Below are 27,143 nucleotides of genomic sequence, written 5' to 3'. Positions count from 1 at the left end.
ACTGTGGTCAGAAAAAAATCATTTGCCAAGACCTACTAGGGCCCATTTACTGAAGCACAGGGGCTGTGCTGGGGAGGGGAACTTCATGAGGTGGACAGGAGAAGATATCGAACAAATGTCCACTTCACTGTGTTTCTTAAAATTGTTAAGGTTATTTATGAATAGAGTAGATATAAGAGGAAAAAGACTCTGAGGAAAATAGAGAGAAACAAAAAATCAGCCAAGGAAAAGTAAAAACAGTGGAGGAGGGAAGAGAGAAAGAGCAAAGTATGACCAAATATAGCAATAGTTAAAATAAATGTGACTGTAATACATTCTCATTTTTAAAAACAAAGCTTTTAAATTGTGTAAAAACAAATCTCCAGATATGTGTTATTTTTGACAAATATAAACAAAATAATGCAGAAAGGTTAAAAATAAAATACACACATACACACTCCAGGCAAATGTTGAATGGAAGAAAATGCATAGTAATTTGTTTTCAAAGTTTAATTCCAGACAACAAACTTTTAAAAATAGTTGATAAAACTTTATACCTAAGGAGCTAAAAATACACTCTTCTTAAATACTCATATAACACTTAACAAAAATATATCATGTAAGAGGGCTACAAAGAAAATCTCAAATTCTGAAAATTGAAAATTATTTATTGCCAGTCATGTTGCAAGGAAACAGTTCACACACACACATGCACACAATTAACAAAAAAAGGGAACCAAAAAAGAAGAAATAAAACTGCTATGATACTAGGAAAACTTTTTACTTTAACTCAGTTTGAAGAGGATATAAAAGTTGAAATTATAAGAAAGAAAAAGTCAAGATAATAAAGACAACAGAAAAAGAAATATAAATGATTCATAACATGTGAAAGGGTATTCAGCCTCACCAGTCATCATGGAGGTGAAAGTTAAGCAATAAGATATTTTTTGTTGCTTTCAACTGGAAAAAAAAAGAGAGATGTTGATTGCAGCCCTTTTTTGTCAGCATTGTTTTTAATAGCAAAACAAGCAAAAAGTCTCAGAAATAAAAAAAGGAAGAGGGGTAAAAGGGGTATTCATCAATGGGAAACAAATAAATTATGGCTCATCCATGCTGCATAATGCTATGCAGGTATTAAAAAGAATAAGTTAAATTGATATGTACTTACCTGAAAAGATGTCCATAATGTATTTCTAAGTAAAAACTAAGCATATTTCAGAGTGACATAGAGCATGGCTCCATTTTTATAAATTTATGTGCAAGTAATTATATGTACATGTAAATAACTTTGTAGAAAGAAAGAAATTTGGTGTCAAATTGACTAGCAACTGGAAAGGGTGGAACTGAATAGGTGGTAATGGAGACTTTAATTTTCCTCCTCCAAAAAAAGGACAGGGTTAGGAGTAATGTTTACTATTTGTTTTTCAGTATAGCATTTAAAAATGATTTACTTAGCATGCATGAGGTTCTAGGTTCAATTCCCAGTACCTCTGTTAAAAGTTAAATAAATAAATAAACCTAATTACCCCCCAATTATAATAAAGTTTAAAAAAATTGAAAAATATAAAAATGATTGTAAAATGTAACTAAAACTGTATACTATTTAGAAATTAATAACTATTGAAAATATTACATATCAAAATCTATGGGCTGTGGACCAACTTGTACCTTGAGGAAATACAGTCTTAAATGCATTTATTAGAAAGACAAAGATTAATTCATAATGTGTACATGTGGCAAAATTAAAATTGCATATGAGGATATACAGTAGGTCTCCCTTGTACCCTATTCCCCAGTTCCCCTCCTGAAGGGCAATCCTTCCAGAGAAATTCTGTGCATTTATTAACATGTTCTCCCCATCCCAAAGGATAAGTATTATATTACAAGTTTACTTGTAACATATATACACATACACACATATGTATATGAATATGTATGTGTATATGAATATATATATGTGTGTATGTGTATATATATGTTACAGGTATATATTACATATATTCATGTGTGTGTATGTATGTATGTTATAAGTAAACTTGTAATATATTGCCTACATAGTACTGTACATATGTGTGTGTGTGTGTGTGTAAATATATATATATATATGTTTATATGTGTTTACTAGGGCTGCTGTAACAAAATACACAGACTGGATGGCTTAAACAGAAAAATTAATTTTCTTACAGTTCTGGAGGCTCAGTCTAAGATCAAGGTGTCAGCAGGTTTAGTTTCTTCTGAAGCTGCTTCTTGGCTTTTAGATGGTTGCTTTCCCGCTGTGTCTTCATGTGGTTGTCTCTATGTCTGTTTGGTCTATGTTCTAATCTCCTTTTCTTATAAGAGCACCAGTCATATTGGATTTGAGCCTACCCTAATGACCCCATGTTAACTTAATTACATCTTTAAAGATCCCATTCTCAAATACAGTCACATTCTGAAGTATTGGGGGTTAGGACTTCAACATGTGTATTTGGGGAAGGCACAAAACGGCCTATAACAAATGAATGAATTAATAAATAAATAAATTTATATATTTGACTATCAGTGCATATAACTGCTTTGTATGGATAAAGCTATTAGATTGAACCATGTGAAATTACAGTTTCTAGAGGCAGAAAATAACAAATTTGAGCAATTTCAGGTGGTTCAACATAATACTATGACATATTTAATCAGTCTCCTTTTGATGAGCCTTTCCTTGTCTTTTGCTGCTTGTGTATCCCTGAATAAATGTCTTTTGGCACATGCATGGATATACTTTGGTAAATTTCTAGGAGTTGTTGCATTGGAGAGGTATGTGTTTCTGTGGACCAGATGTGACTCCACATTCCTTCAGGAGGGGGCTGGTCTGGGCACTTTCTGACAGGGGCAAGGGCTCCTCAGCAGAAAGAACTTGGAGCTGTAAGAACAGAGGCAGAAGTTGGAGGGTGGGGAGAGAGTGCAAGAGATTGGGTGGTGGGAGGCATTACCCACATTAAAGGAACTGTATTGATGTATTCCCAATGGTTTGTTTTGTGACAAGAAATGACTAGAGGATTTTTAATATGTAATTGTGATCAGTAAAGTCATGGGATATGCCTTAAACTTTATCCAAGGAGCAAGATCACCCCACAGGGGAGATTTGAACTGGGACTGGAAGGTGTTTTATACTATTTGCATTTTATGTGTCCTGCTCTTTCAGTATAACAGTTACTAGTATGTACATAAGTAATTGCTTGGACATACATAGGAAAAATATCTACAGTTGATACCACCAGACTGTTAAAAGCAGAGGGGCATTAGTACTTCATGTACATCTATATTGTTTCAAATTTTTACAAAGAGCAGGGATTGTTTTTACAACTGAGTTTTTATGAAAAAGCTTTAAAGCATGGAGTTCTCTTTGACTTAAATTATGATATAGTTTCTGAGCCAGAAGAATTTGTAGTTTGTATGGCCAAGAGCAAGGAAAAGGTCTAAAAAATGCCAACTGTTTACAGTGGTTATTCTTGAAGAGTGTGATTATAGAGCTCAGTAACTTTTCCATTTAACTTACGCATTTCTATACTCTTCAGAAATGAGTTCTGAAATAATACTGTATTGAATATTTGAAAGTTGCTTAGACAGCAGATATCAAAAGTTCTTGTCACAAGAAAAAGATTGTAACTATGTGTCATGATGGATGTTAACTAGACTTATTGTGGTAAACATTTTGCTGTATATACAAATAGCAAATCATTATGTTGTACACCTGAAACTGTTATATGCCAATTATATCTCAATAAAATAATTATTTTTTACAAACAGTTCATTTGTGTAGCTTAAAAATAAAAAATGTAAACTGTGTTCAGCAAATTACTATGCCTTTGGCTGATTTCTTTTTCTCGAGATGTAGTTTGACTCAACTTCACAATGGAAGCAGGTCTTTGTTATTTCATGTTCTTTTATATGTCATGGTGTCTCAAGGTTGGCATATATGAAACCTCCATGACTGACTGCACCAAGCATGATGGTGCTGTGATTGACCGGAAGGAGCCAAAGGACACTGTTAAAGGATGTCATATTTCCTTAATGGCAAGGGAAATTAGAACCTCTGAGAGCAGTTACACAACACAGAAGACAACACAGCATACTCAGACAGCTCCTCAATGTCCCACAGAGATGGAGAGCAGCTGCGGAAACCACACAGATAGAGGAGGGATTCTTTTGTGTGTGGAAAGCACCCCTGTGCTATTCTTCACTATGATACAAGTATGCCAGATTTCAATATTTAATGAGTTAAACCAGGTAGACCAGGTGACAGAACATCCCAGTAGAGAGTTATTAACCTAAAATGCTGGAGAAGATAAATGCAAATAGTAGCTCATCTAGCAAAATTCAGAGAGCAAAGATGCCTCAAAGCACTAATAAGATGATACAGTACTGTATTTAAGATATTAAACATAAATTCTGTAATCACAGTTTTCAATATCTAATGACATGGAGAAATGCCCACCTTACATAAAAAGCAGAACATTGCTTATGGCCTAATATTTGTAAAAAATTGGATATGTATAGAAAAATATCCATAAGGAAACTCATAAAAATGTTAGCAGGGATTCTTGTGAGTTCTTATTGAGTGATGTGATTGAAAATAGTTTAAATTTTTTTCTTTATGCCTTGTTTTGTTTTCTAGGTATATATTACTTTTATTACAAGGAAAAACTGTTAAAGCAAGGCAGTTAAAATAAATAGAGATCATTTTTGTTAGAATATAAAATGGGCTAGTGGTTTAATGGCTGTGACCCAGACCAGGAATTTAAACTTAGTTGTGTTATAATTTCCATGGATCATGTTCTAGTTCAGGAGGCTAAGTCATTTTGATTGGAGAGGACTAAGGATTTAGTAGAGATCTCATATGAAGAAATAAAACACATTTTAAAATTGCATATCTATGTAGCCATTTTTTTAAACATATAAAATAATTGCAAAATACTTAGGAATGCATTAAACAGCAGCAAAACAATTAAATACAGAGATTTGTCCTCAACCCATGGACAATGTTACAGTAATGTGCCATAAAATATTTTCACTTAGGATACTTGAACTCCAACTTAAAAATTTTATGATAAGAAATTAGGTTTTTCTCTTCATTGTATCTAAAGACACAAATTAAATTAACCTTTACCACTAATTTGCTCCTGGTGGGAAGAAAACACAACTTGCCACTGAACAGTTAGACTGAGTTTAATCTTAAGTAAATGCCAGTATTTATTTCTGGTGGCTTCACATTTTCCCCATATTAGGGAAACTGGCAATGATTGGCAGCAAAGTAGAATTTTGAAATTGTATGCTGAAAGAAAGCTGATTCATCAACTGATGAAAAAGATGAATGGGTAGAGAATTTCAAATTGTCCAAAGAAACTTCTATCAAATAGTTTCTTTTTTTCCTGAAGATCTTGATTGAGATATAATTCATATACCATGAAGTTTACCAGTTAAAGTGTAATTCAGTGGTTTTTAGTATATTTGTAGAGTTGTGCAACCATCACCATAATCTCATCTTAGAACATTTCATCATTCCCAAAAGATGCCCCTCTTCCTCATTGGCAGTCATTCCCCATCCTCTTCAGCCCCTGGCAACCACCAATCTACTTTCTTTCTCTATGGATTTGCCTGTTACGGACATTTCATATAAATGGAATATGTAAAGGTCACAGTATGTGACCTTCTGGATCAGACTTATTGCACTTACTGTAATATTTTCAAGGATCACCCATGCTGTGGCATGTATCAGTACTATATCTCTTTATTGCTGAGTGATATTCCATTGTGTGGCTATTCCATTTTATTTATTCATCATTTGATGGACATTTAGCTTGTTCCAACTCTTTAGCTATTATGGACATTGCTGCTACAAACATTCATGTAAATGGACACTTAGGTTGTTTCCATATCTTGGCTACTGGGAATGATGCTGCAATAAATGAGAGTACAGATATTTTTTCAAGATTGTGATTTTATTTCCTTTGGATATATACCCAGAAGTGTGGTTGCTGGAACATATGGTAGTTCTATTTTTAATTTTTTGAGGAACCTCCATACTGTTTTCCATAATGACTGTAACCAATTTATGTTTCCACCAACAGTGTACAAGGATTCCCTTTTCTTCGCATCCTTGCCAACACTTATCTTTCGACTTTTTGATAGTGGCCATTCTAACAGGTGTGAAGTGAGATCTTGTTGTGGTTTTAATGATGTTGAGCATCTTTTCAGATACCTGTTTGTCATTTGTATGTCTTCTTTGGAAATATATATTCTTCTTTGAATATATATTTTTAAAAGAAACTTCAAGGGATTCAGTGGCAGGGACCTCGAAAGAGCCTTTTCAGATGCTGGTAATATTCTGTATCTTGATCTGAGTGGCGGTTGCATGGGAGTATTCATATATAAAAATGCATGGAGCAATGAACTTAAGTTAGTGACTTATTGTATGTAAGTTGTATGTCAATAAAAAAGTAAGTATCCTATCTGGCATTGTCCTTTTTTTCATTTTACTGTGGACCAGCGGGCTTCATTTTACTTCAGACCAATGCTAGTTTCTGTGGATTGCTATTTGAGACCCACTGATCTTAAGATAAAATCTGAATACAATGAATGTGTTAGGCACAGAAAATTCCTTTGTAGTCTGGGCCAAGTTCCTTTCCTGCCCTCCCCTCCTGTCTCTTTCCCTCCCTCCCGTGTTTTGTGTAGTCCTGGTGCAGTCCTCAGACTGCTCTTACTTCACTGCTCTTGCAACTGCTGTTCCTTCTACTTCCTATCATTTTCCCTGTCCGTCTCCACCTGGCAAAATCCTGTATACAGTCTCCAAGACCTAGTTTTCTTTGGGTCCCACAAGAAACATGCTTGATGCTCTGTTCTTACCTGTTTATTTATTAATAAATCTCTAAGGTAGCACTTATCAATTTTTTTTTAATAAAAAGGAATGAAGTTCTTCTTTTTTTTTTTTAAGGGGGAGGTAATTAGGTTTATTTATTTATATTTTTGGTGGAGATACTGGAGATTGAACCCAGGACCTCATGCATGGTAGGCATGCACTCTACCACTGGGCTATACCCTCTCCCCAGCAGTTACCAATTTTTAAATTCACTTTTAAAACCTTTTTATTTTAAAATAATTACAGACTCAAAAGGAGATACACAGTATAGAGTCCATGAGTTCTTCACCCAGCTTCCCCCAAAGGTGGCATCTTTTATAACTGTAGGACAGTACCAAAACCAGGAAGTTGACATGCATTAACCAGTCTTTTAATTCATCTTTTTACTAATTTTTTCCATTCTCTGTGCTGTCCAATACAGTAGCCTCTAGGCAAAAGTGGCCATTTAAATTACTTAAAATATATAAAATTAAAAAACTAATTCCATGATCTCACTAGCCATGTTTCAAATGCTTAAGAGCTGCCTGTGACTAATGGTGACTTCATGGACAGTGTCGTTTCCATTGAACAGAGTCTTTTTGGACAGCCCTGTTCTAGACTGTATTCATCCTTATTTCTGCAATTCCTAGGCAGTGTAAGTACTCAATCCATACTTGAATGGTTGAGTCTAGACCTACCCTCTTGCTTTACATATGAAGAAACTTAGGCCCTAGGTTATGGTAAATAAAATGAAATCTAGGTATTGAGTAGCAAGTTTAGAGGTAGAGTTCGGGTTTCCTATTTCCAAGTTCACTGGTCTTTCCATGTGAACCCTACTTTGTGAGCTCATCAATTTATATCAGTTTTAGAAGAAGGAGTGTTAAAGTGATGTAATATTTCTCAGACTTCGGGGTATATGAGAATTAACTAGGCAGCTTGTTAGAACTGCATATTCCTGGCACACTCCCTCTCATGTTTTTGATTCAGTAGGTCTGGGGTGGAGTATAGGAATCTGTATTTTAAACATATTGTGGGGGTGGAAGTATAGCTTAGTGGTAGAGTGCTTACTTGGCATGCACAAGGTCCTGGGTTCAATCCTCCGTGCCTCCATTAAGGGAAAAATAAAAAATAAAATAAATAAACACATGCTTAATCAAGACTGTGTGGCAATACTGTAAGGACAGATTGGAATAGAGAGCAATAGAATAGAGAGCCTAGAAATGGAATTGCACTTATATGGATATTTGATTTTTAACAAAAATATCACTGAAGAAAGGACATCTTTTCAACAAATGGTGTTGAAACAACTAAATGTCCATATGGGTGAAAAAAAGAACTTTGACCCCTTCCTCATGCCATAAATAATATGGATCATTGACCTAAATATAATGATTAATTAATTTATAATTATAAATCTTCTAGAAGCAATGATGGGAGAATATCTTGAGGATTGGTAAGGGTATTTTGGACGAGATACAAAAAGAAATGATCATAGAAGAAAAATTTGATAAGAAAAATTGATGTTATACTTCATCAAGAAATTTTGTTCACCAAAAGACACAATTGAGAGAATGCATAGACAAGCTACATAATGGGACAGAGTATTTTAAAATATATTTCAAAGGACAAGTATCCAGAAGATATAAATAACTCAGAATATATAAAGACTTCCTATAAATTAATAATAAAAAGGTATACAAGCCAATTAAAAAGCTGGTAAAAGAAATGAGTAGATAAAAGAAGTTCTACAAATGGTTTATTATGCACGTAAAAAAGCATTCAGTATTATCAGTCATCCAGGAAGTGCAAATTAAACTATAATGGAATACCACTATATACCGACCAGCATGGCTAAAATTAATAGACAGGAAAAGCCCAGTGTTGGTGAGGCTGTGCAGCAACCAGAACTCTTCCACCATTGTGGATGGAAGTGCAAAATGGCACTATCACTCTCAGGAAAGTGTGATAAATGTTCTTTACATAAGTCTTTTTGTAGATACAGTTTTTCATTTCTCTTGGATCAATACCTTGCAGTGAAACTGCAGTTGATAAGCAGTTCCACTCCTAGGTATTTACCTGAGAGAAATGAAAGACTATATCCACAAAAAAGACTTAAACAACAACGTTCTTTTTTTTTTTAATTGAAGTCTAGTTGATTTACAATGTTGTGTTAGTTTCTGTTGTACAGCATAGTGATTCAATCATACATATATATGTATTCTTTTTCACACACTCTTTTATTACAGGTTACTACAAGCCTTTGAATATATAGTTCCCTGTGCTATATCATTAGACTTTGTTGTTTATCTATTTTATATATAGTAGTTTGTATCTGATAATCCCAAATTCCTAATTTATCCCTTCCCCCCCCTTCCCCTTTGGTTACTAAGTTCATTTTCTGTGTCTGTGAGTCTGTTTCTGTATTATAAATAAGTTCATTTGTCTCATTTTTTTAGATTCCACATATAAGTGAAATCACATGATATTTGTCTTTCTCTGTCTGACTTACTTCACTTAATACGATCATCTCTATGTCCATCCATGTTGCTGCCAATGACATTATTTCACTCCTTTTTATGGCTGAGTAGTATTCCATTGTATCTGTACACCACAACTTCTTTATCCAATCATCTGTCCATAGACATTTGGGTTGCTTCCTTGTCTTGCCTACTGTAAATTGTGCTGCTATAAACATTGGGGTATGTGTGTCTTTTCGATTTGGAGTTTTCTCCAGATATATGCCCAGGAAAGGGATTGCTGGAACATACGGGAACTCTATTTTTAGTTTTTTAAGGAACCTCCATACTGTCCTCCATAGTGGCTGCACCAAACTACATTCCCTCCAACAGTGTAGGAGGGTTCCCTTTTCTCCACACCCTTTCCAGCATTTATTGTTTGTATACAACAAAGTTCTTCGGTAGCAGCTTTACTCATAGTAACCAAAACATGGAAACAGTCCAGGTATCCATCAACAGAAAAATAAATAAACTGTGTTTTAAACTCACACACAGTTATTCATACTCAGAAGTAAAAAAAGAACCAACTACAACATGAATTTCAAAAACATGCTGAATAAAAAGCTCGACGCAGTAGAATTCTCAATTAGTACATTATAAAGTTCTCTGGTGGAGAGAATACTGGCTGCCTCTGTGAGAACAGGGGAAGGGATTGGTTGGAAAGGGTTGTCAAAGAACTTCTCTGATGATAATAGCATCCTGTACCTTGATAGGGGTTAGGTCACACAGGTGTATGCATTTGTCAAAACCCATTGAATGTTACACTAAAATTTGTGCATTTTACTTACATGGAAGCTTTACCTCAAGGAGAAAAAACATTTTAAAAGATGTGATTTTGATGCAAGTGATCTGAAGATCACACTTTGAGAACCACTGAGTTTGACTTATTTCAGAAATAATTCTTTCTTACCATGAAAAGTAATTTATAGATTACTAATATAATATTTTGACAATTTTCTTTAAAAATTCATGACACCTTAAAAGGTATTTTCATATTTAGTTATATAAATATTGTATTAAAAGTGCCATTTTATTATTAGTAGGTTAATTAATAACTGGACAAGGATTTATGACAGTATTACATAGTTCTTTATTCCAATAAATGTTCTTTTTCAGTGTTAGGAATGCAATTTTACTATCTGGAGAAGTTGGACATGGAAATAATTTTGCATTGAATTAGATTAATTGAATTGGTAAAAATGTTTTTGAGATGGGTATTTAGGAGGACATTTGGTAAACTGGATGATTTTGATTTGCACTTGCATTCCTCTTTCAGTAAACTACTGGTTTTCAGCCCAGTGCAGTTTATTAAATGTGTTCACTTATGTGATAGGCCTCTGGTGTCATTTACTTTAAGATTCTAGATGTTTAAAAAATTAAAACTTTTACTTAACTGCGTCTTAATTGTAACGTGAATCCACAAACCTTCAAAAGTGCTGCAGCGGAACAACTGGAACTGTGCTACTAATGACCAAATGCTGACTCAGATGGGTACAAGGCACATCTGACGTTACTGGTTTGTAGGTAAAATCATCTGGTCAACTGTCTTCCATGTCCCAAACAATCTCTCCTACATTAGACTATTAGTCAGGTGCCTGAAATTTCACCAAAGATACCTGCTTGTGCTTCCTAATTAACCTGATGAGAACCACCTGGGGGCACTTACTGAATTTCAGACCCCTCCCTTAGAGGCTGGAATTCCTTCCTTAGAGACTGACTCAACGGGTCTGGGATGGGCTGAGAATTTGTATTTTTTAACTAGTACCTTCAGGTAATTCTTATCATCCAGAATGTTTAGGAAACATTGCCCTAAAGTAGAACTAAGTTTCTCAAACTTTTTTTTTGTATTGAAAAAAAAAAAAAGGAAGAAAAAAGAAAATCACCCAGATGTCTTGTCGAAAATACAGATTCCTAGGCATTACCTAGCACTTGTCATTTGTCTGAGATGAAGCCTGCAAATCTGCATTTTTTTTTTTTTTTTGGAGTACATACAGTGTACAGATCTGAGAGCTGTCTTCCTAGTGCCTTAGAGGAAGGTCCATGAGTAAGTTTTCAGTCACTCTCACAAGAGAGAATGGGGAAGTAGGAGATTGAAGGAAAGATAATTTTAGAATTGAGGACAATTAGAGTAAGAGCTAGGTAGAGGGCAAGGAAAACCTAAGGACAGGGAGCATGCATAAGAAAGGAGAGACTCGCCCCCTGGAGACTGTCCAATGGCTGCAGTACTACCTCTTTGTGGGGGTGGAGCATGCATTTACCCACTGGGAAGTGACTTGAAAGCAACTAAGGTTCATCAGCCTTCAGGTGGTGGGGAGAATTCAGGATCATCCTTCATACCATGGAAAATTTGCCTGCCAAGGTTGCCAGTCCTTGTTTCACATGCTGCTAATGGAAACCTATAAACATTTACTGATTTTTCTCTTGTGTAGTAAGAAGAAGACATAACTTATAGACCATCTTCTGGCAGAAGATGATAGATTTGGATCAGAAACGGGAGGCGTTGGAAACCAGGAGTCAAAAGTGAAGAAATTCTGCAAGCCTGTGGGTGAGAAAGAGGACAGGGATTGATTTATTTACTCACGTGTCCCACATTATCAGTATATGGTTAGCTAATGTGAACTCCTATGGGACTTCATAAACGTTACGGAGAAGGTGGAATTAGCTGCTGGAAGTGGATTAAGAGCACTCATTTCTCCTCAGTCTGCTCCAGTCGGGACCTTATCTGCATCTACTTCTGCTTCTTTCCCAGGACCCTTCCCCTCCTTTCTAGAGCTAAAGCCATACCTGAAATACCTCCTCACTATTCATGGCTGATGTTGACTGAATTCTTACCCCTGCGAGGCGCCAGGCTGCTGTGCTCTCCCTGCATTATTTCATTCCTTTCTCAAAACAACCCTATGATCTAGATCCTGGGATTATGATCCGTTTTATAGATGACACAGCCGAGATTCCAAGAGGTTACAAGGCTTGCCCAGGACCTCACAGCTAGGAAAAGGCAGAACTGGATTTTGAACTCACGCTGACTTCACTTCCATACTTGTTGCCTTCTTTTTCTCTTAGAGAGAAAATGGGAACATACACCTGCACCTCCTTGGGTGTATCAGAGCAGGCATCCCACCTGGACAGACCTCTTTTGAAAGGCTGTCAAGCCCTGGGATTTAATCCCAAGCATTAAAATTGTCATTACAAAATTTTTGCAAAGCAGAAAAGGAAAAGAGGTCACTTATAATATTCCTGACCTTATTTAAATATGATTACTATTTTAATGTATTTGCTTTCAGGCTTTTCTGGCATCAGTGTATATTTCCCTGTAGTGCATACATGCTTTACTATCATGATATTTTAAATAGAAATAGAATTTTCATTCTCAAACTCAGATTCTAATGATTCTCCAAAGATAATGTTTAAGACTTCTAACAGTTTAAAGGAAGCCTAGCGAATGAGGGAATGAATGAGTGAATGAATGAATGCCTCCATGTATGGAATATGACATGTTTGTGCACGTGTCACTTTTATTTTTTCTGTGTACAGAGAGGAGGATCATTGTTTTAAATTTTGTGTCACGAACAAACAGTATCATGATTAAAGAATATACTCTCCCAGCTCAAGTATGTTTTACCTGTCTTTCCAGGTCTTGCTCAAACCTACACCCTCTTTAGGCTTTTCTTGATTTCCAAGCCTATAATGATCTTTCTCTCCTCCAATCTTCTCAAGCACTTTCTGGCTATACGTCACATTTGACATTCATCATGTTCTCCATCTGCTAGTTATATTTCTTGTCCTGTTTTCTTATACTTTCTTCTATCCATACCACGTAGTATAGTGCTTTTTCACAGTATCACTTTTATTTTTCTAGCATCTTGATACTCAAGTTGCTATTAATCCATTTCTTTAAGATACTAGAATGACTTTAAACTTTCTGATATGTCTTTCCCTACCTTGCAGGTTCCTATCACTGTAACCATGCCAGAAATGACAGAAAATGAGACTCCTACAAAAAAGCAGCACAGGTATGAAGACACAGTCCAAAAACAATGTTGTTTTGGCAGATAAGAAACTGAGTGAGTCCCCATTTCACTAAACAGGTAGTTCTTAGGGAACTTTCACTGAGATGCCTAGAAAACCATTACTCTTCAAAAACAGATGTGGATAAATATAAATAGATTTACTGAAAGGGAGTATGTAATTAAAATTTACCTGTCCTTTTAATTCTACTAGCAGTATAGCAAGTCATATGACTATCAGTAGTTAAAATAATATGATACCTAATGCACACTAAATGTTTTGTTTCTCCTGAAGTTTTCACTTGCATTCAATATTAGTCTTTGTGGTAGATGCTAAGTTCATTTAGGCTGAAGCCAGTCTGAATAGACATTTTTGTGACATTACAAACCATTAATGCCAATGTGCACATCACAGTATGCACATTACAATGTTAATTCTGGTTCTTTATATAATATATCCTTGAGAATTTCTCGCATTTTGGGCAGTGTTTCTGCTTAGAATTGCATGGCCAATGCCTCCATTTTAAAATATTAAAATCACTATTCTCTTTCCTTATCAAATAGCTATTAGAGAATGCTAATGTATTGAGTTATTGTACATAAATGGGAAAATCGGTATTTTTAGTAGATTAGCTTTTAAGAAAATGTAAGTGTTTGGAAAATCTCAGGTACAAGAATGCAAAGGATGGCTCAGATGCCAATTGTTAGTGCATAGGTGCTGGTGGCTGCCACGCCTCCCTCCCTGGGGATTATGAGGTTCCTATACACACTCATCCCTACCCCTGGCCAGATGCCAGAGCAAACATCAGAAATCATCTGCAGTTGACCCTTGAACAACACTGTAGTTAGGGGCACCTACCTCCAAACAGTGGAATATCATGTGTAATTTGTAGTCGACCCTCCTACCCATGGTTCCTCCATATCCACCAACTGTGGATCCTGTAATACTGTAGTGTTTACTATTGAAAAAACTCCGTAAGTAGACTCATGTAGTTCAAACCCATGTTGTTCAAGTCAGCAGTACTTGCCACATCACTTTGAGAGCTGACTAGCTCCTTAATTACATTTTCCACATAGGTAAGGTTTTTAATGATTGACTTACTTCCCAGCTGATGGGTATGGAAAAATAGAGAATTGTAGTTATTTTTAGAAATTGTGGATTCAAAATTTATATTGCTGTATCTGCAGTTAGATTTTTATACCATAATATGTATTAAGAAAATTTTTCTTCAAATGGCTTCTTATTGATGCAACAAATACAAATTCATAAAATTAATTTTAATGGTTCTCAAAATATAAAGTGGTAAAATCTTTTCCTGTAATTTTCATGTTTCTTTTATCTATACTTTTTGTTTCAGAAAGAAAAACCGGGAGACACACAATGCAGGTAGAAACAACAATTTAAATTTTATTTATTTCCATTTGTTGCGTTCAAAATGAAATTATGCTTCAGTTGATTATGTTCTTATGTTATAAGCACAGAACCATTATTCATTATGTTTTAAGAAAGTGTTCCTTATTGTTTCTTTTTGCATTTTTAAAAATTGAAGTATACTTGATATATAATATTATGTAAGTTACAGCTGTACGACATAGTGATTAACAATTTTTAAAGGTTGTATTCCATTTATAGATATTATAAAATATTGGCTGTAGTCCCTGTGTGGTACAACGTATCCTTTTAGCTTATTTATTTCATATATAATTGTTTGTACTTTATTGTTTTTAATTGACAAAATGCTCCCTAAATCTCATGAGGATAGATTCCTTATCATCTTCTGATTCATTGTCTATTCAGATAATTTAAGGATTGATATAACCCTGGAGCTAGTGTTTTAAGTGATTTCACCCTCTTAGGAATTCCAGATGTACTTCTCCTGAATAGAATGAAGAGTACATGTCTCTGAGGAAATTATAGAGGGACTGGTTACCTACAGGAGTAGGAAGGAAATGAGCAGCAAGCTGTAGATCTTAAAGATACCTGAAATGTGAATAGTCTTAAATTAAGCTGTGGAGTCCTCAGTTAAATTTTAGAGTTTATTTCTATTACTCTGTAAATAATATCTTCCCTTCACTAAGGGAAGGACCCTTTGGATTTTTTTTTTAAATCTGTGGAAAGATATGTTGAATACTGGTGGGATATTGCTATTTTCCAGAGAGTTTCTGCCTTTGAATTCCCCTTCATCACTGTGGATAGAGTATTAATGTTGTTACTGTTTTTTAACCTACATGCACTAAAAAATCGGCTCTTAGATAACAACAAATACTATTGTTAGAGAATTGAGAAGAAAAGTGAGCTATACTTTATTGCTTTGGGGTTCTTTTGTTTTTTGTTTTTTTGGCCATATAAATAACTCTAATTTTTTGGCCATGTGAACTAAATTTTATGATTGGAATCGAATGTCACAGGGGGCCATAAATATGACCTGATAGTAATTTATTAAGAGGGAGTAAATCAATGTCATCAAAAAGGATGTCCTTACTGCTAGATTATGAAGTAAAAAGTATATATTTTACAAAACAAAACCTACTTATGCTACAGTCTGAAAACTCATCCTCTTAGAAGCACTAAAATCCTTTGTTAAAAAAGAAGATTTTAGAAAACTAACAGAAAATAGCCAAGACTAATTTTTCTGTTTACAGTGTATTATAGAAACTATTTAGATCATTTATTGTATCTTTTTGCCCCTTTCACACAACCTTTTAAATTGTCACACACAAGCTTGGAACATTTCTCATTTAATTGAGAAGTTGTCAGTTGTCCCAGTTTCTTAGATGGGAAAATCAGACATGGCCAAAATGAATAGCCCAGACCCCCTATTTAAGTCACAACTAATAGCTGTTACTATTCCAAAAATGCCTTCTGGTCATAGCCTAGAAGGTGTTTTAAGGTTTTTTAATCTGTCTAGAAAGGTATATAAAGAAGCAGCTTTCTAGTAACATAACTTGTTAGTGAGTTCTTGAAATTTAGTTATTATTCAAGTCTCTAATAATTACTTTAAATATAATAATGGCCTAACAATATAATATTAGAAATTTTTGTTTATAATTTGAATTTAATTATTATAGGTCCCATTTAAAAAATCCTAATAAAAGTATGGCTTAAATCCATTTCCATAACACTAGACTTTGAGTATGACATTCTTAGAGATCTTATTGTAGCTGTTTGTATTCAGTAGATACTGCTTGATAAGACTTTCTTAGGGATTTTTTTACCTAAAATTTCTTTACCCAGGAAGAATGAGGCACGTTGGCAGTAGTACTGTAAGGTTTGATAAATGGTTTTTCTCTTTTGTCTAGTGGAGAGGCATAGAAAGAAGAAAATCAATGCTGGGATAAACAGAATTGGAGAGCTGATCCCATGTTCCCCTGCCCTGAAACAGGTAAGAGATCCACTCTTACTTTCATTCATTACTTGTGAACAGATAATTTCCTAAGTTGTTTCTATGCTCGGAGTGATTATTTTTGTTCCATGCCACTAATGGTTTTTTGGAGTTAATAATTACCTCATTGGTTTTCTTTTGCTTAATTTTCCGTATACCTGTCTTTAATTCTTCCCACACCTCCAACAGTCTTCTGGTACAGTCTTCTACACGATCAAATGGACCATATAATTTCTAGATCATTAAGGTCTTGAATTAATCAGTCCTGTGATTATATTTATGTATTTGCCACTGTATGTACCAGGGATTTAATTTATTTTCTGCCAGTCATGTTCTTTACTCTCCTTAAGTTCTTACCTAGACTCTTTTAAGGATCTCCTCCTATTTTATTCCCCACGCCCTGTCAACCTTCACTGGTACTTATATCTCAGTTTATTAAGGCTAACAGTTCTCCCTAATGAAATAACTCTTTGGTTCTTCTGATAATGATGATAAAGCATGCTCACTGAAAACAGAATAAAACAATATGGAAAGCATAAAAAAGTTTAAAAAGTAGACATCCTACTCCCAAGTTATAACCACTATTAAAATCTTGTTACACATCTCCCCAGACGTTGCTTTATAAATATATCTTCATACACACCCAGTGCTGTTTTATAACCTGCTTTTCATTTTCACTCAGTGGGACACATTTTGCTTGTAGATATGATATGATACATATGGCATATGATCGCCTTCCTTTCCAATGGTTATATGATATTCCATTAAAAATAAGATATCATAATTTGTGTTAGCCTTTTTTGGTTAATTGTTAATTAAAGTAATATATGCAAAAATTAATATATACACATAGCAAATAGCACTAAAAAGCTAAAAATAGCAAATAGTTTCCTACCTACCTGCTTCCCAACTCTAATATAGCCCCTTGGAGGTGCCCGTTCTCAAATGTTCCTTCTAGTATTTACCTTTATGTTTCAAAATAACATGCTTAAATCTTTTCTCCATTTTACATATTATCTTTTGACTTTTTATTATGCTTTTCCCTTGGCTTCTCCTTGCCTAATCCTTCTAATATAATTGTATCACTTTAGATTAAATCAGTATTCAGTTTTCGTGTTGTCAAGACTGTATAAATATTGTTTACAGCTGACCCAAGTAATCTACTATTTTTATCTTGGGGGGGATAATTAGGTTTTGTTTGTTTATTAAATAGAGGTACTGGGGAGTGAACCCAGGGCCTCGTGCATGCTAAGCATGCACTCTAACTGTTGAGCTATACTCTCCCCACAATGTGCTATTATTATGTTTCATTTTATATGTTACTTTTGGTTTTTTGAAGTTAATAATTGCTTCAGTGTTTTTCATTTTCTCAATTTTCTATATATCTATCTTTAATTCTTTTCACATTTCCAAGAGTCTCTTAGTACAGTTTTCTACATGGTCAAATTTGCCACATAATCTCCATTTTTCCTGTTTTTCCTTTGAGACTTTACTTCTAGAACTCTCTACCCTTCTTTTTCAATCTCAATTAGTTAGTCTCTTCCAACTCTTCTGTTTTTAATTTCAGCTCTCATGTTTTTAATTTCTAAGTCTTTTTTTCTTATTCTCTTTGTTCCTTTTCTTACCACGTTTGTTTTGTAGATATAATATCATTTCATCTTTGAGAATATTACACAGCATTTTGCTTTTTAAAATTTTTTCTTCTATTTTCTATATTGTCTTTGTTTCTTTTGATTTCCTTTCTTCCCCCTCTGTTCTGATGTTTTGTCTTTCTTTTTGGAGATGTTCCTTAAATGTTTAGTGATAATTAACTGTTTTTTTCATATTTGAGAATGAGGCATTAAAAAGCTGATTGAACAGGCTTGTTTTTTGGTGCCCCTGTTTAGTGATTAGCTGGTGAGCTAGTGTTATTGTTGTTGAACTGAAAAATATCAGTATTGTAGATTTTCTTTTTGGGGGGATAGCTATTAATTTTTATTTTCCAGAGAGGATTTCTTCAGCCTCCTGCCTAGGAATGAGAATGGTTGGAAGAGGAGTGTAAGGCTAGTTGCCATTATTCTGGGAGCTGGGTTGGGGAAAGGGTGCTATAGTCTTGTGCTTTAGGAAGCAGAGTTTTCTTTATACCCCACCCTCCCCCACCCCCCCCCTACCCATTCACTTTGGAACCTCATCTTGTCCAAGTCTCATCTTGTCCACTTCTCTGCCAAGTAACTGTCCTTGAGGCCTTGGTTCAAATTTCACAGAAAATAAACTTGTCTCCTGCGGTTGGGGAGGAAGGGGAAGTCGTCCAGATGTATAGGACGCTTATGTAGGGGATCAGTTCTTATTACTGCAAAGGAAGAGTCTTTCTACCAGTCCCTTCTAGTTTAACCCCATACCTCCCCCCACCTTCTGTGGCATTTGAAGCTTCACAATCCTCAACTTTCCCAGGCTTTCAGAGGGGAGGGCCAGAATTTGTTCACTTCTCAACACTGTTTCTCTCAGCAAGGTCTTACACTTTAATTTCTTGTCATTCTCCCCTGCAAGGTGGTACCTAATATTACATAAATGTGTTTAGTCTTCTTTAAAATGGACTTTCGGTTTCCTTAACACAAAAGCAAACTTAAGGACAGGCACTCTGTCTTCTGATTGTTTTTCTTTCTCCATATCTCAATGTGGAGTAGCTGCTCAGTAGGTATTGGTGTTTGCCCAGTAAACTATTCCTCCTCTTGGCTTTTACTCCCTACAAGTTTCTCTGAAAGGAAACCATAATTATTTCTTTTTTCTGATGTCCTAGAGTGTGCAATGGAAGTCAGTCTCTGGTTCCCAGAAGCTGAGTAGATTAAAATTTTCTTCATCATTGCTACATGTCCCCACCTCCATCTGCAACAGAGAAGCAGTAGGTGGGCATTATCAGATTCTACCTTTGTCTCAGCTTTTGCTCTAAGAAAGGACATTATCTTAGTTTCTTTTGTCTGAAGTAAAGTGTTTTCTGGGTTATACTGGTTTTCTACTGGGACTCAGCCTAAGGAACCCAAAATTGTAACTTGCTGAACCAAAGCCCTAAATCACTGACTCCTACATGAAGACAACTATTGATCAAATACTGGAGATATTTAATAATATACATACTGGAGTAGAACTTAAACATTTACTGCAACATAACTGAAGAATAAAAAACTGAAATTTCTCTTTCACAGCTTAAATATTTATCAGTAATAAACTTGTAAATAAAATAGACACACCTTTAGAAAATATAGCATAGATAAAGTTATTTAAATGCTATATGAAAGTATCTCCAAGATATATATATTTTTTTAACTTCTATTTTTTTCTTCCAGCTCTATTGAGATATAACTGACATACAGCATTGTATAAGTGTAAGGTATATAGCATAAAGATTTGACTTAATACATCATGAAGTGATGACCACAATAAGTTTAGTGAACATCTATCAACTCATGTAGATATAACATTAAAGAAATAGAAAAAGAATTTTTTTCCTTGTGATGAGAACTCTTAGGATTTACTCTCTTAACATTTGTATATAATGTTCAGTAGTGTTAATTATATTAATCATGTTATATGTTACATTGCTAGTATTTATTTATCTTACAAATGGAAGTTTGTATCTTTTGACCACCTTCATCCAGTTTCCCCTCCTCCTCTCCCTGTCCCTAGTAACAACAAATCTGATCTCTTTTTCTGTAAGTTTGTTTGTTGGCTTGCTTTTGAAATATAATTGACAGACAAACTATGTTAGTTCCTGGTGCACAACATAATGATTTGATATTTCTGTCTGTTTCAAAATGATAAATGTGATAAGGCTAGTTACCATCAGTCACCATACAAAGATATTACATAATTATTGACTGTATTCCCTACACTGTACATTCCATATCCATAACTTATCTATTTTGTAATTGGTGGTTATACCTATTAATCTCCCTCACTTATTTCTCTTCCCTTCCTACCCACTTCCCCTCTGGGAGTCACCTGTTTGTTCTCTGTATCTATGACTCTGTTTCTGTTTGGTTATGCTTGTTTATTTGTTTTGTTTTTTCAGATGCTACATATAAGTGACTTCATATAGTATTTGACTTTCTTGTCTGACTTATTTCAGTATAATAAGTATAATACCCTCTAGTATAATACCTTAGTATAATACCCTCTAGATCCATCCATGTTGTCACAAGTAGCAAAATTTTTACAACTGTGTATATTTATATACCACATCATCTTTATCCATTCATCTGTTGATGGGCACTTAGGTTACTTCCATACCTTGGCTATTGTAAATAATGCTGCAGTGAACAGGGGTGCATATATCTTCTGAAATTAGCGTTTTTGTTTTCTTCCGATAAATACCCAAGAGTGGAATTGTTGAATCATATCGTCATTCTATTTTTAATTTTTTGAGGAATCTCCATACTGTTTTCCATAGTGGCTACACCAATTTAAAATTTCACCAACAGTGCACAGGGTTTCTCTTTTCTTCACCTCTTTGCCAACACTTGTTATTTGTCGTTGTCTTCATTATAGCCATTCTGATAGGTGAGAGGTGATACCTCATTGTGGTTTTGATTTACATTTCCCTGGTAATAATGATGTCCAGCATCTCTTCATGTGCCTGTTGGCCATCTGCATGTTCTCTTTGGAAAAATATCTATTCAAGTTCTCTGCCCATTTTTTAATTGGATTGTTTGTTTTTTTAACATTGAGTTGTATGAGTTCTCTGTATATTTTGGATATTAACTCCTTATTTGATATATCACTTGCAAATATCTTCTCCCATTGAGTGGGCGGCCTTTTTGTTTTGTTGATAGTTTTTTTCACTGTGCAAAAGCTTTTTAGTTTGATGTAGTCCCTTCTGATTATTTTTGCTATTGTTTCCCTTGCCTGAGGAGAAGATCCAAAGAAATATTACTATGATTTATATCAAAGAATGTTCTATCTATGTTTTCTTCTAGGATTTTTATGGTTTCTGGTCTTACATTTAGATCTCTAATCCATTTTGAGTTTATTTTTGTATATGGTGTGAGAAAATGTTCTAATTTCATTCTTTTACATGTAGCTGTCCATTTCCCCAGCACCACTTATTGAAGAAGTTGTCTTTTCCCTATTGTATATTATGCCTCCTTTGTCATAGATTGATTGACCATCAGCACATGGAGTTATTTCTAAGCTCTCTATTCTGTTTCATTGCTCTGTCTGTCTGTTTTTGTGTCGGTACCATACTGTTTTGTTGACTGTAACTTTGTAGGATACTTTGAAATTAAGTAGCATGATACCTCCAGCTTTGTTCTTCTTTCTCAAGATTATTTTGGCTACTTTGGATCTTCTGTGTTTCCATGCAAATATTGAAATTATTTGTACTAGTTCTGTGAAAAATACCATTGGCATTTTCATAGGGATTGCATTGAATCTGTAGAGTATCTTGAGTAATATGGTCATTTTAACAATATTAATCCTTCTAATCCATGACCATAAAAATCACAGACTAATATGATTAACATAGATGCAAAAATCCTCAACAAAATATTAGCAAATCAAATTCAACAGTATATTAAAAGGATCATAAACAATGATCAGGAGGGACTTATCCCTGGGATGCAAGGATGGTTCAGTATCTACAAAGCAGTCAATGTGTTACAGCAGATTAACAAATTGAAGAATAAAAATAATCCAATCATCTCAGTAGATGCAGAAAAAACTTTTGACAAAATTCAGCATTCATTTATGATAAAAACTCTCAACAGAGGAGGTGTAGAGAAAATATACCTCAATATAATAAAGGCCATGAATGACAAGTCCCAGCTAGTATCATACTCAATGGTAAAAAGCTGAAAACATGTCCTTTAACAAGATGTCCACTCTTGCCACTTCTATTCAACATAGTATTGACAGTCCTAGCAACAGAAATCAGATAAGAAGCACAAATAAAAGGAATCCAAATTGGAAAGGAAGAAGTAAAACTGTCACTGTTTGCAAATGACATGATATTAGACATAGAAAATCCTAACGATGCCGCCAGAAAACTACTAGAATTCATTAACACATTGATCATCACATCACCAAATCTGGGTAACAGTTGTGTTTCCTCTGGGCACCCGATCCATAGTAGGTGATCAATGTGTTAATGAATTTAATAAAGTTGTAAGATACAAAATTAATACAGAAGTCTGTTACATTTCTACACACTAACAGCAAACTATCTGAAAAAGAAATTAAGAAAACAATTCCATTTACAGTTATATCAGAAAGATTAAAATACCTAGGACTAAAGCTGACTAACGAGGTAAAAAACCTGTACTTGGAAAACTAAGACGTTGATGAAAGAAATCATAGATGACACAAATGGATGAAAAGATATATCATGCTCAAGGATTCAAAGAATTAACATTATTAAAATGACCATTCTATCCAAGGTATATATTTTTTAATTAGAACAAAATAATGTAACATACTGTTAATAGTATCCTTCTATCTGGGTTTTTAAAAAAGATTTTTTAAAAGTTATATACATATATATACACACACATGTATATGCATGTATTGGCATAGATTTCTGGAAGGATACACAAGTAACTTTATGGACATTGACTCTGGAAAGGGGTCTGGAGGGCTAAAGTCAAAAGGAACGTACTTTTCGTTTTATATCCCTTCATATTATTTATATTTTTTTGACATATGCATATATTATGTTATCAATTTTAAAAGTTTAAAGAGTAACGGAACTTTGACATAAAATATAGTCTTTGGAAAAGATTAGGAATAGAATGTACTGGGAGCATGATGACAAACTCAATCAAGTGACATTATCTCAACCTATTGTTTAGAATAGTTTGTGATTGTAGTTGACAGAATGAAGAATAACACTGAATCTAAACTCTCTTCATGCTCTTGATGGCCCTCTCTGGCCTCTCTCCTACCGCTCTTCCCCTCTGCACTTTGCTCTAGACCGCTCACCTCCTTTCTATTTCTCTGACAGGCCAGGCTCAGCCCCACCTGGGGGACTGTGCCCTTGCTCATCCTGCTGCCTGAGCCCTCCTCTTCCAGATATCCACAGGGTGTACCTCCTGGTACTCCCTTCAGGTTTTTGCTCAAATATCACCTTACAGGGAGGCCTTCCCCAGCCTCCCTATGCAAAATAGATTATAGCAGAATGTCTTAGTTTGGGTTGCTATAAGAAAATTACCATAGACTGGGTGGCTTCAACAACAGAAATTTATTTCTCACAGGTCTGGAGGCTGGGAAGTGTAAGATCAAGGTGCCAGCTGGTTCGGTTCCTAGTGTGGGCTTTCTTCCTGGTTGTGAACTCACATCACAGAGAGAGTGGTCACCTCTCTCATGTCTTTTCTTTTAAGGGCAGGGATCTCATTCACGAGGGATCTACCCTCATGACCTAATTCCCTCCCAAAGACCCCATCTTCAGATGCCATCACTTCAGGATTGGGGTTGCACCATGAATTGTAGGGGGACACAAACATTCAGTCCATAGCACAGAGTAGCCTCTGCCATCTCTCTGGCCCCCTCCTTACCCTACTGTATTTTTCTTCATAACACTTATCACTACCTGATTTTTATATAAATGTATATGAAATATATAATAATTCCTCAGAAATAAAATAACATTCCTCAAGGTCAGGAACTTTGTCCCCCTTTTTATTACATCCCCAGTGCTTAGAACAGAGCCTCAATAAACACTTCATAAATGAAAGATGAGCAGTAGAAGCATTTGAATATTGTGCCAGTTTTAGATTCTGAAAAGATACATATCACATACATGTGATAAAGCCAAAGCTGTAACTTTCTTCTGGCGAGTTCTTACCCCTCAGTGAAACCTTTAAATGGTCGATTTTCTTTGGCAGAGCAAGAATATGATCCTGGACCAAGCCTTTAAATATATAACAGAGTTGAAAAGGCAAAATGATGAACTCCTGCTTAACGGAGGAAACAATGAACAAGGTAAAGATGTTAAGATTCTTACTTTGTTGTTTTTTCAGTGTTCAGGCCTTTGTGTCACAATGCGACTTATATTAGCGTACGGAAGGGTTTTTTTTTTACCCAAAACCATTATTAAGACCATGCATTCAGTGTGTCTGTGAGAATAGTGCTGCAAATAAATTCATCCCAGTTTACCTCTTTCCCTCTTTGAGCGACTCTAATCTTGTAGGCATAAATAATTTTGATTTTATACTCTTCCTGTGCTTCCAGTTTACTTAACTCATGGTACAAATAATACTGAATCTCCTTTATTCTATTTGGCTCTTCCAGCTAGGGGAATCCCACAAGAGGATGTAGGAAGACTCCTGCTCAGTGTAACTTAAACACAGATAAACATATGCCTGCACCAAGACGTAACTGTGAATTAACTCAGAAGGCCAAAACATTGAGTTCACAGTTGTTTATATTGCATGTAATGTGTATGTCAGACTGCCTGATCATTTAATGATACTTGATTTTTAGAGGTGACTTTCTTACGCTGTCAGGTGAGTTCTGTTTTCCCACTTGCACTGGAGAAGTTTCCTTATAACAGCAGAAAAGAAAAATACCCCAGGCAAGCATGAAACTTCAAGTAGGAAGCCAGTTTGAACTGTCTTTTATTTATGTCTCTGACGAGAGCAAAGAGAAATGCCTGTGACGAGTCAGTAGGTCACCTTACAAGGAGCGAAACAAAGGCAGGATTTGCGGAGGTGGGGGCAGTGCTGGGCTGTGTGCACTGTAAAAGAAGTGAGGATATTGGAAAGCAGATCCAGAAGCTCGGCATTCCAAATTCTCGTTTACTTCTAGTTGGATAACAACTTACCTGCTCCCCGCGGTCAGCTGTCTTTTATGACCCAGGCCCTGTTTTATGATGCTGCCAGGCAGTTAGATATATAGTGAGTGTTTGGTCACCGTTTTGAGGTACCCACCAAAGGGATGCTAAAGCTAGAGTGATGTACAGACTTTTCTAATGAGGGCTCCTTTGTTTCACAGCCCAGAGTCTGAGGCAATCAACTGATCTTAGAGAAAAGGGAAACCTGAAAAAATACAGGTTGCAGGAGGCTCAGGGAAAGCTGAACAGCCAGGCCAGGGGTTAGGGTGGCACCTGAGGCAGCTTAAGTCCGAGTGTGTCATCGTCTCCGGCATCGTTCTTTCCTTAGTTCTTTTCCATGCACGCGCTCTCTCTTCTCCCAGCAGCTCCCTCCACATACTCCCTGTCCACGCGACGGTCTAGCATAGTGGTCAGGGCGGTGGCCTTGGGAGTCAGGCCCACCTGGGTTTGAGTCTCTGCTTCCTTTACTCACTCAGCACCTCTGGCCAGTTACTTACCCTCTCCAGGTCTCAGTTTCCCTGTCTTCAAATGAGGATAATCACAGCATCTGTCTGGTTGACTTTAGGCAAGTTCTGTAACTACTCTGAGCCCGTCTCTGAAATCTGAAAGTGGTGATGACAATACGCAGTCCCATCTCAGGGTTCCTGTGAGGATTAGAGGAGGTGGTGCGGGTGAAGCACTTCGAGCAAAGCCTGGCACATCGTAAATGCTTGATAAGTGCTTCTTGTCCTTGTTGTCATCATCGTCATTAAATGAGACAATGAATGAAAAGTGCCAGGTGTAGAGTAAGTGTGCAGTAAGCGAGAACAATCATCATTATTATTTGGTCCATTATAATTGTCCTTTAATTTCTAATGTCCATGGCACATGGGCCTCTTTCTTCTGTGTCTCTCAGTTTAAATATCTGAAAAAAATAATCTGCTAGTCTCAACTCATCCTTGTTAGAACAGAACTTTTTGTATCAGGTTACCTTATAGGGGATTGGCCTTGAGGATTGGCTGGCTTTGGCAGGGGCAGGGGGCGGAGGGGGGAGTACCTACCACTGTGACAAGGCAGGTGGGGGTGTGTGGGTCACAGAACATAAATACCAGCTGCCAGGGCTGACTCTTAGTAGGACCTTTGGGTGATGCTGCCCCTTGGAAGGGTGTAGGGTGTCACAGACATCTTCACTATTCAGTAGTCTGCATACACTGGCCCTGCCAAGGAAAATGCAAGTTTCACTGTTTTTGCTTTCTTCAGTGCTCTACCTCCCTACTTCTTATGTGTTCTACTTGGTCTCTGTTATTTCAAAGGGTAAAATAGAAACTAGTTTAAAGCCATTTATAAAAGAGACTATTACCATCATAAGTAATGTAGGCTGTTGCAGCATTTAAATGCTATTATATTGATAGTGTTATTTTCCCAGCATCTTACCATGATATCCATATGTCTTTCCTTGCATCACCTTGGTAGCTGCCCACTTGGGAATTTTTGAATTTGGGATTATTGAGATTTCTACATTATGAGTAACTTTTGACCTTTGCCTTGTTGACCTTTAAAGATATATATATATATATATACTTTTAAAAGGACTGGGATAGAGGTTTGAGGTAC

General features: G+C 35.6%; 1 protein-coding gene and 1 non-coding gene across 2 annotated transcripts in view; one reads left to right on the top strand and one right to left on the bottom strand.

Moving 5' to 3' along the window:
• The window catches only part of USF3 (upstream transcription factor family member 3), a 48,608-nt gene that overhangs the window by 9,314 nt on the left and 12,151 nt on the right, over nt 1-27,143 (top strand). Inside the window, 5 exon segments of the mRNA XM_032479323.1 lie at nt 11,796-11,911; nt 13,312-13,376; nt 14,729-14,757; nt 16,671-16,753; nt 24,604-24,700. Coding sequence (XP_032335214.1) covers nt 13,330-13,376; nt 14,729-14,757; nt 16,671-16,753; nt 24,604-24,700 — 256 coding nt within the window. The 5' untranslated portion in view covers nt 11,796-11,911; nt 13,312-13,329.
• On the bottom strand, nt 6,983-7,054 carry TRNAG-ACC. The gene has a single exon. It is a non-coding gene; the product is annotated as a tRNA-Gly (tRNA).

Source organism: Camelus ferus, chromosome 1 (assembly GCF_009834535.1).
Source record: "Camelus ferus isolate YT-003-E chromosome 1, BCGSAC_Cfer_1.0, whole genome shotgun sequence".
Lineage (NCBI taxonomy): Eukaryota > Metazoa > Chordata > Mammalia > Artiodactyla > Camelidae > Camelus > Camelus ferus.
The sequence above is the reverse complement of the archived record's forward strand: the minus strand, read 5'-3'. Positions and strand labels throughout refer to the sequence as shown.